The sequence below is a fragment of the Camellia sinensis genome, chromosome 8 (genome assembly GCF_055761805.1).
Source record: "Camellia sinensis isolate YWXY chromosome 8, ASM5576180v1, whole genome shotgun sequence".
Classification (NCBI taxonomy): domain Eukaryota; kingdom Viridiplantae; phylum Streptophyta; class Magnoliopsida; order Ericales; family Theaceae; genus Camellia; species Camellia sinensis.
The window spans coordinates 192,383,366-192,394,086 of NC_138968.1; the positions used below are offsets into that span (position 1 = coordinate 192,383,366).

General features: G+C 33.4%; 1 protein-coding gene and 1 pseudogene across 3 annotated transcripts; both read left to right on the forward strand.

The window, feature by feature from the left end:
• Positions 1–2,075: 2,075 nt before the first annotated feature.
• On the forward strand, positions 2,076–8,775 carry LOC145789131 (cytochrome P450 71D11-like). Of its 2 annotated transcripts, XM_082884490.1 has the most exons (3): positions 2,076–3,511; positions 4,575–5,401; positions 8,149–8,775. In XM_082884490.1, exons 2-3 carry the CDS (start codon positions 4,718–4,720, stop codon positions 8,767–8,769), a joined length of 1,305 nt encoding a protein of 434 aa, XP_082740616.1. In that variant the 5' UTR covers positions 2,076–3,511; positions 4,575–4,717; the 3' UTR covers positions 8,770–8,775. The 2 variants fall into 2 exon arrangements, with proteins under 2 accessions (XP_082740616.1, XP_082740615.1); XM_082884489.1 differs by having other exon boundaries at positions 2,207–5,401.
• Positions 2,230–3,304, forward strand: LOC114319009 (serine acetyltransferase 1, chloroplastic pseudogene; annotated as a pseudogene). Its single transcript, XR_014338930.1, has one exon. The product of XR_014338930.1 is annotated as a serine acetyltransferase 1, chloroplastic pseudogene (transcript).
• Positions 8,776–10,721: the final 1,946 nt, after the last annotated feature.

A 10,721-nucleotide genomic window follows, 5' to 3' on the forward strand; every position in this document is an offset into this window, starting at 1 on the left:
GGAAAAATATTTGGAAAATATATATAAATTGTTGTGACTTTTTGTGATGATCAAACAAAATATTATACATAATAAGAGTTATATTTTAATTCTCATTCTCTTTTAAAATAACTCACAAATTTGATTCGACATAGGTGAGATAAAATGTATATACTTAAGGTGTGTTTGATTGGAGGGATTAGGGGAGGGCTATTCACTATTCAGATTGCTTATCCGAAGGAGTGAGTAGTCCATCGTTTGTTTTTTTTTTTGTCCATCGGATATGGAATCCGGCTGAACTCTTTATTTCCCATGTGGGGGATTATACAATCCCAGGGGGTGTGGGATAGTTTTGGGGAGATAATTTACTGTTGGGATTAGGTGGTAAAATGACCATTTTGACCCTCTACTATTTAATAATGTATTATATTTAGTAAAATTCAATAAAATTTAAATGTCTCAATTTAAAAATAAAATAATTTTACTTAACTTTTTATTAATGTTTTATTTATTTAATTTTTTTAAATAATTTTTTATAGATATTTTATTTTAAAATTTTGTTTATATTTTATTTAATTTCATTATTTAAATGTTAATAGATGTTTTATTTAATTTCATTGTTTAATTATTATTATTTTTAAAAACCAATTTATTTAACATTTTAATTAAAAAAATAACATATTTTTTATTGATATTTTATTTATTTAATTTAAAAATAAATAAATTTATTTAATTGTGTAAAAAATAAAATAAAATAAATTTTTATTTAATCTAGCTAAAAATAATTAAAATATTAAAGATATGTTTAATATTACTATTACTTAGTAAATAATTAGAAAAAGATAAAATAATCTTTTGTTCATTTATCCTATCCAGTCCGTCTAACCAAACGTTGGATTCACTAAAAATAATCATTTCCATACATCTAATCCCATGAAAAAACAAACACATGATACATATCCAATCCAACCAAATAGTCTGGGGGATTCATAGTCCCAGGACTCAAGTCCGATGGATTCTAATCCCTCCTCATCCAGTCCGTCTGTGTTTGATTGGGGATAAAGAGGGGACTATTTACTGTGCAGATTGTAATCCGAGGGAAGCATCCAATCCGTTGTTTGTTTTTTTTTAGTCCGTCCAATAATGTCTGGCCGGACTCCTTATCCTCCATATGGGGGGACTATTGTATCCTAAGGGGGTATAAGACAATTTTTGAGAGACTATCCACTGTTAGGATTAGGTGGTAAAATGATTATTTTGATCATCTACTATTTAATTATGGATTATATTTAATAAAATTCAATGAAATTTAAATGTCTCAATTTAAAAATAAAATAATTTTATTTAACTTTTTATTGATGTTTTATTTATTTAATTTTTTAAAATAATTTTTTATAAATATTTTATTGATGTTTTATTTAAAATTTTGTTTATATTTTGTTTAATTTCATTATTTAAATTTAATAGATGATTTATTTAATTTCATTGTTTAATTATTATTATTTTTAAAAACAAATTTATCTAAAATTTTAATTAAAAAAATAAAATATATTTTTATTGATATTTTATTTATTTTATTTTTAAAAAATAAATTTATTTAATTGTGTAAAAAATAAAATAAAACAAATTTTTATTTAATCTAGCTAAAAATAATTAAAATATTAAAGATATGTTTAATATTGTTATTACTTAGTAAACAATTGAAAAAAAGGTAAAATAGTCTTTTGTTCATTTATCCTATCCAGTCCGTCTAACTAAACATTTGATTCACTAAAAATAATTATTTCTAAACAGCTAATCCTATAAAAAAAACAAATACAGAATACATATACAATCCAATCAAATAATTTGAGAGATTCACAGTCTAAGATTTAAGACCGATGAATTCTAATAGCTCCTTATCCAATCCGCACAATCAAACCCACCCTAGATTAGTTGTGATGAGATGCTCCACATCCACTTGAGGAAGGAAAAAAATAAAAAATAAAAAATTGCAACATTAAAAAATTAGAAAAAAAATAAATTAAAGAAAAGAATTTTTTTTGGACCTGGGGTCCACCGCGTTGTAGAAATTGGAGAGTCAGCATTCGCAAAATAGAACATTCGCAAAAATAAACCCTATTTTCCAAGAAAATTCTCACTTTCCGTCAAAGATCTGTTCTTAGCCCTATCCGTGGCCACCTCTCTTCCTCTATATAAACTGCTTATCACTCGTCCACCCCTACATCATCTCACGCCTCACTATTCTGTATGTCCATTTTTATTTTCAGATCCCCACTCCTACACGAACCAATTTTCCCTCCTCCCAAACAACAAAATATGGCCGCTTGCATCCATTCCGCTCAAACAAACCGACTTTCCTGCGATCCAAACAGGTCCCAAGTCGATGATCATCTCTTCAATTTCGCAAAATTCTGCAGACCCAATTATCCCGATCATGTTTTCTGCGAACCCATTGCCCCAAATAAGCCGAAAACCATACATTCGCGCACAACAGTTGATGATGATGATCTGTGGCTGAGAATGAAAGACGAAGCTCGATCAGACGTTGATCAAGAACCCATATTATCAAGCTACTATTTTACCTCAATCTTGTCTCATGATTCCCTAGGAACTGCTCTAGGCAATCATCTCTCGTTGAAGGTGAGCGATTCGAGTCTTCCCAGTGGTACCCTCTATGATCTTTTCCTGGGGATGCTCGCAGAGGATCAAGAAATCATGAATGCTGTTAAAGATGATTTGAGGACAGTGAAAGAGAGAGACCCAGCTTGTATTAGTTATGTGCACTGTTTCTTGAATTTCAAAGGCTTTCTTGCAATCCAAGCTCATAGGGTTGCACAAAAGCTATGGACACAGGGGAGGAAAATTTTAGCCCTTTTGATACAAAACAGAGTATCTGAAATGTTTGCAGTGGACATCCATCCCGGGGTAAAGATCGGACGGGGGATATTGCTCGATCATGCGACCGGAGTGGTTGTTGGAGAGACGGCAGTGATTGGAAATAATGTGTCAATTTTGCATAATGTGACATTGGGAGGCACTGGCAAGGCTTGTGGGGATAGGCATCCAAAAATTGTGATGGGGTGTTGATTCGTGCAGGTACTTGTGTTTTGGGCAATGTTAGGATTGGGGATGGTGCTAAGATTGGGGCTGGGTCAGTGGTGTTGAAGGAAGTGTCTCCTAGGACTACTGCTGTTGGGAATCCAGCTAGGTTGATTGGAGGGAAGGAAAATCCAATTAGGCTTGACAAGATTCCTAGTTTCACCATGGACCATACTTCACATATATGGTCTGATTATGTTATTTAGAGGCTCATTTCACTCTCCTAGTCGTATGATCATCATACCTCGAAAATTCCATATTTTGAGATTCCTACCATATGGTGCGGTTGTGGAATCCTAGCCGATAAGTGAGAGCTGAAGTTCTCTTGTTAGCAAACAGAAATGCTTTTGAGCTGCTGATAACATATATGTTGCTTTTGCCATTAAAATAGTGGGAAAATGTTGCCAAGATGACCATGTATTATTATTAGGTATCAAGTAAACATGTTTCTTGTCATATAATTGTTTTTTACATTGTTCTCTCTTATGTTCCAAGACCACATTGTGCTATGAGTATGAAATGGAAATTATGGCATCCCCTTTACATTTTTTGTTCTTTGCATATTCCAAAGAATGTTTTCTTCTGCCAAGTCTTTTTGACAGGTAAGCCACTCATAATCAATATCAACCATGATTTGTGAGAAATTCCATTGTCTTTTTAGTAAGGTATGCTTTGGCAATCATGAAATCTCTGCTAGAATATATTAGATTTGCTATTGTTGAATGGAAATTGTCATATAATGCTATTGGAAATGAGAAGTCTATTAAAGAGATAGTTTCAAGCTTTAACTAATCTATGGTACATCTATTTCCAATTTTCAATGCCAGATGTCGAACTTTGTGGTAGCCAAAATTTGAACGTCACAAATAAGATTTAGCAAATTAGTAGGTTTCATCCAATATAGAGATGGAGTTGTTTTATTATGGAACACTCAAAATTGAGAGGAAAAGGGTGTTTTTCCCTCCTTTATTTATTTTTAAAAAAAATTTGTTCGTTCCCCTGTTATGTTGTGATTTTTGTTTCCTTCGTCTTCTTCTTCTTTCTTCCTTTTTTTATTTTTTATTTTTTATTTTTTTTAAATTTTTGGATGACTAAACAAAAAAATAACAACAATAAACTAAATTCTGATGCATTATTGCTTTGACGTTCATGTTTGTTTTTTGTTTTTGCTTTTTTGTTTGAAATGTTTAATAGACAAGATGAAGCCAAATATCTCATATGTAAAAAAGAAAGAATCAACTCAAAGAGCATATATTTTTCTCAACTAAGATTCCCAAAAACTAGAAAACAAAACCCTTAGTTGAAAAGGGAATCATACATCTGCAAAAATCCAAGGCTCCACAATGCATAAAACTGGAATCAATGCAATTTCATCAATCATCCCACAACGCCCTTCTAAAAAACTTGTTTCTTTTTTCCTATGGAGTTTCAATTTCCCTCCGTCTCAATCCTTTGTACCTTATTCCTTTTTGTATTCATTGTTCTGAAAACAGGTAAGAGATCCAAAACCAATAACTTGGCTTCAAATCTCCCCCCGGGACCACGGAAGCTACCCCTCATAGGAAACTTGCACCAGCTTGCCGGCTCTTTACCTCACCATGCCCTACGGGACTTGGCCAACAAACACGGACCCCTGATGAGCCTACAATTCGGTGAAGTCCCCACTGTAATAATTTCTTCGCTAGAAATCGCAAAGGAATTGATGAAAACACACGACCTCATCTTTGCAACAAGGCCTCAGATTCTTGCTACAAAGATCATGACCTATGGTTTTACTAACATTGCCTTTGCTCCATATGGTGAATATTGGAGACAAATAAGGAAAATTTGCACATTGGAGCTTCTGAGCGCAAAGCGTGTTCAATCATCCCGATCAATCAGAGAAGAAGAGTCATCAAATTTCATCAGATGGATCGCTTTGAAGGCAGGATCACCCATCAATCTGACTCAGAAAATTTACTCATCAGCATACGCCATCACTTCGAGGGCTGCTTTTGGTAATAAAACTAAGGACCAAGAATCGTACATATTGATTATGGAGGAAACTGTAAAGGCTGCATCAGGGTTCAACATTGCTGATTTTTATCCTTCTGCTGAGTGGCTTCATTTGATCAGCGGAATAAAGTCCAAAATTGAGAAGCTGCAAAAAGAGGCAGATAGGATACTCGGAAACATCATCAATGAACATATAGCGGGCAAGGCGACAGAGACTGGCAAGGATAGAGCAAATGAAGATCTGGTTGATGCTCTTTTAAAATATCATGACCTCGGGACAAATGAATTTTCCTTGACTATTGACAACATCAAAGCGATTATCCAGGTTAGAGTTGCACCCAAAGTTTTAAAAAGCGGCCGCAACTGTTACGTAACGCCGTTACATAACAGTTGTAGTGGTTACCGCCACCTGCTACGGCCGCTTTTGCGGTGTGATTGAGTTTCACAGGTGTGTCGGCCGTAGCGGCCTGTTATGCACCGTTATGTAACGGTTCCAAACTGCTTCTTTCGAAAAATAAATAAATAAATAAATAAAAATGGGAGAAGAGGGATGGAGAGAGAAGAGGGAAAATGAAGAGGAAAGATCAAGGTTCTGAAAAACAGTTACAGTCTCCGTAACGGTGGCGGTGGCACGGTTGAGGTTGCGGGGTGTAAAATCCATAGTATAATGGTTGCGGTAATCGAAACCGTAATTTTTTTTATTTTTCGTACAATTTGAAAAAAATTTACCGATACGCATATTTTTTTTGTCCATAATCATGTTTATTGGGTTTTAAAATAAATATTGATCAATGTTTGTAAATTTTTAAGTATGATCAAAATCAACAAATCAATAACATGTTCTTCATCTTCCCTCTTCTCTCTCTCTCTCTCTCTCTCTCTCTCTTTATCTCTTACTCCTCCATCTTTCCTCTTCATCTTTTCTCTTCTCTCTCTATCTCTTTTCTCTCATTTTTAGCCCTTTTTTTTCATTTTTTTTAAAGAAGCAATTTGGAACCATTACGTAACGGTGCGTAACAGGCCATTACGACCGCTACGGCCGACAATCACACTACAAAGTAGCCGTAGCGTATGGCGGTAACTACCACAACCGTTACGTAACGGCGTTACGTAATGTTTACGGCTGTTTTTTAAAACCTTGGGGAAGATGGAGGGGTAAGAGATAGAGAGAGGGAAAAGGGAAGATGAAGAACATATTATTGATTTGTTGATTTCGATCATACTTAAAAATTTACAAACATTGATCAATATTTATTTTAAAACCTAATAAATATGATTATGGGAAAAAAAAATATGCGTATCGCTAATTTTTTTTCAAATTGTACGAAAAATAAAAAAATTCACGGTTCCGGTTACCGCAACCGTTATACTACGGTCTTTACACCCCGCAACCGCACCACTGTCACCGTTATCACGACCGCAACTGCTTTTCAAAACCTTTGCACCTCAAATAAATCACTAAAGTCCATTACCATATTGAAGTTTAGGGGTTGTTTGGGGTGTCCTAAATAAGTGCACTTTTTGGACTAAAAAGTTGAGGAAAAAAATATAGATGTTTGGGTTAATTTTGTCTTTTTACGAAAAAATGTGTAATAAAAAATTATATAAATAAGTGTATAGGAGAAGTAAGTGTAATAGGCTGTACGACACTTTTTTCTGGGCAGAGTGTAGGAGATAAGGACATGATTGTCTCCTTTGCGGATAACCATTTGGACTGTGTTGTTCGGCCCGTGGAGCCCACCACGAGTCCCATTTTGATAATCTGAACCGTTCAATATGTAGAACTTGTCATGTACTATATATATGTAAATAATCACATTGATCGAATATCAAAATCACATTGATCGGATTAGTTTTTGTTCACCAGTTAACTATAACACCATCCTTTTTTTTAATACAAAACTGATTTGATCATATAATTAACGATATCTGATTAACGTAATTTTTAGAAGCATATAGTACTCAACGAGTTCTACATATTAAACGGTTCAGATTATCAAAATGTGACCCGTGGTGGCCCCCACAGGCCAAACAACATAGTCTAAATGGTTACCCGTGAAGGAGGCAATCATTTTTAGACCAGTACAGTAGACCAATTACGCGGACTACCCATCACTTTAGCAAAAAGTTGAGTTGTATTTTTTTATGTGTAAATTTATTTTTTTTTTGTATTTTTTTTGTAAATAGTGATAACTTTTTAACTTTTTAAGTAACTTTTTGATTTTTTGTCTTTTTCAAGACATGCCAAACCAGGACTTAGTGTTAGACCTTTGTAACTGACGAAGTCCCCAAGCTATTTTTTTCTTTTTGATAACTCGGTATCCGGTCCATTAGACCGACTAAACCAAGGATCAATCTCACCGTCCACTTTCAAGGGTCCAAATTAAAGTCGGGATATAGCCCCATATGGACTGGCCTCGAGAAATTGTTTGCATCTAGGAGGTTTCATCTGCCAAAACTAAGCCTTTGAAAAGGCCGATGTCCTTTATGTAGGATTATTATTTTCATTTAAAGGGAAAATTACACAAAAGAGAGCAGAAATAACTAAAACCTCGGATTTTTAACTTCTTCAATTTAAATACGAGTCTTTTAAAGCTTTCTCAATCTCAACTATCCATCCATCTCCATTTAAAGGGAGCAAAAATTGTGCAACACATGACATCTTCTCATTCGTTCTTTCAAACATCAATGCCAACTTCACTTTAACTACACCAAATCACAATCACCCTTTACCACCATCTCATTTCTACGATTGACCTAACCACATAGTGTCCTCCCCTTCCTCTAGCGTCACCCGCCACACTCACCTTCCCCTTCTCCTTCCCCTTCCACTTCGCCTTCCCCTTCCCCTTTCCATTAGTACATTTAGACTTTAATGGATGAATGGTTGGGATTGGAATCATTTTATAAGACCAGAGTTTAAAGTGAAGAAATTAAAAACTCAGGATTTTAGTTGTTATTATTGGAGAAGAATCTGATTTTTTTTCTTGATTAAATTTATTTTGTCGACTGTAAAGACAAGAAAACAGGATTTTAATTGTTAACTGAAGTTTGTCAATTCTATATTATTAGGACATTTTCAGTGCTGGGAGTGAGACATCAGCAACTACTGTAGATTGGGCCATGTCAGAAATGATGAAAAACCCAAGAATCATGAGAAAGGCACAAGCCGAGGTGAGACAGGTTTTCAATGGCAAAGGAAAGGTTGATGAAACGGGCATTCAAGAATTGAACTACTTGAAGTTGGTGATCAAAGAGACGCTTCGATTACACCCTGCACTTCCTTTGCTACTTCCAAGAGAATGTGGAGAGAGATGTGAGATCAACGGGTATGAAATTCCGGTGAAAACCAAAGTCATCATCAATGCGTGGGCAATTGGAAGAGATCCAAACTACTGGAGTGATCCTGAGTGCTTTAGGCCAGAGAGATTTTTTGATAGTTCAATTGATTTCAAAGGGAATAACTTCGAATTTATACCATTTGGTGCTGGAAGAAGGATATGCCCAGGGATGGCATTTGGGCTGGCCAGTGTTGAAATGCCACTTGCACAGTTTTTGTATCATTTTGATTGGAAGCTCCCTAGTGGAATGAACCAAGAGGAACTACACATGACTGAAGCCTTTGCTGTGACAGTTAGAAGAAAGGAAGACCTCAACTTAATTGCTGTCCCTTATAAACCAATACCAAATTGAAACATGGAGGAAAAAGATTGCACATAAATCCGTCACTGGACACTAAAGTGATGGGTCCTATCGTGGAGTTCAGACATTTGTGGGATTCATTTTCTTGAGTATTTTGTGACCAGTTTCTGCATGTTGAAGAATAGATGTACTTGGTACCTACTTCTTAATTTATTTATGTTTCAGTCAATTTCAGAACTCTAATTATCCTTTTTTTCGTGAAGGATATATATAGTGTGATTATATAGTGCATGAAAACAAAAAAATCAAAGTGAATATATATATATGTATATTGAGAATTTATTTTGCTTTTAATTATCAAGTTTAATATTGTTTAGTGTGATTAGCAATTAAGGTTCTCTTTTCATTTTTATCTTTTTCACTTTTTTCTATTAATTGGTATACAAGACTCGTATCATCTCAAATGCAAGGGTAATTGTTCTAATAAACTCAGAGAGGCATTAACGACAAGAAAAGAGAAGATAAATGAAATTAATTACTCTTTCCATCCCACATTATTTGTCTATCTTTCCTTTTCTCGATGTCCCAAAATATTTGTCTATTTTGAAAAGTCAAAACATAAAATTCTTAGAAAATTCCAAAACTACCCTTTAAAAATAATTATAAATATATTTAATAATCAGTATAAAAGGGGCAATGTTGTAAATTAATATATTTTGATTTGACTTAAAAGCAATAAGTACATGTCTCACTAAAAAGTTAGAATCCCCAAAAGGAACTATTATTAGATCTCCAAGAGAGACTATTACTATAGGACAGAGGGAGTATATTCATCTTCTTAAAAAGAAAAAAATTAAATGTAACAATGATACTTACATTATTACCGATATTTGATATCACTATCTAGTATCTATGTTGTTTCCAAGGCCTTTGGCCTAGTGGTTGTATAGTATCATTTTGTAGTGTTAAATTGAGGGTTTAACTCTTACAAAAAGTAGTTTGATATCATTTGTGGTGTTATTTCTTTCTAGTTTGGTTCATTTGTGATGTTTATTTCTCCCTAAGTTTGGTGATGATTCACTTAGTTTGTGTTATAATTTCTCATTGATCGAGATTACTATTCGTTTGGGATGTGGATTAACTTTTTAACTTTTTTAACCTAGGGTTAAAAAGTTTCGTTTGGGATAAGTTTTTTTGATTTTTTTGACTTTTGTGAGAGAAAAAATGAAATGATTATGAGTTTGATGTGATATTTTGTCTTATTATGCTAAAAAGTCTATTTTATCTTTTTGTGGCTAAAATAACCAAAAAACCTGACATGCTAAAAAAAAGTTATATAGACAATACCAAATGATATTCCAAAAGTATCTAATAATTTTCCCAATGATGGAAACCTTAGCTCCCACTCACTATGTGACAACAATTGTTTTTAATTTGAAAAATACTGGCCTCAATTGAAAAATTAACTATTTTAGTATGTTAAAGTATTTATATTTAGAAAGATGATTGAATTTTTTTATAGTTGAATGTGATATTTGTGAGAAAGAAAGTGAAATAATTACGAGTTCAATGTGACATTTTATTTTATTAACTATTTTAATTTATTTTATCTTTTTATAAATTTTAGAAAAAAAAAACTAATTTTTGGAAACACGCCCACTATATAGATGTTTTGGGAAGAGAGAGACAAATAGATGTTTTGGGACAACGTACAGGAATTTCAATTCAAAGTTGGACTTTTATGTAGCCACTTTATTAGACTAAATAATAATATATTAAAAAACAAGGATTGCTTCTTATCATCATCAACTTAGACCAAACAAACAAGACAAATATATATATATATATATATATATATAAGATAAGCATTATAGAATCAAATTAGTCATATCCTGAGTACTTTGGAGAAAAGCAGGAGATAAATATATCAGTTGTGCTACTCACATAGAAAAATTGTCACATAATCAAACATAAATATGAGATAAAGGCCTTTTTTGATTTGT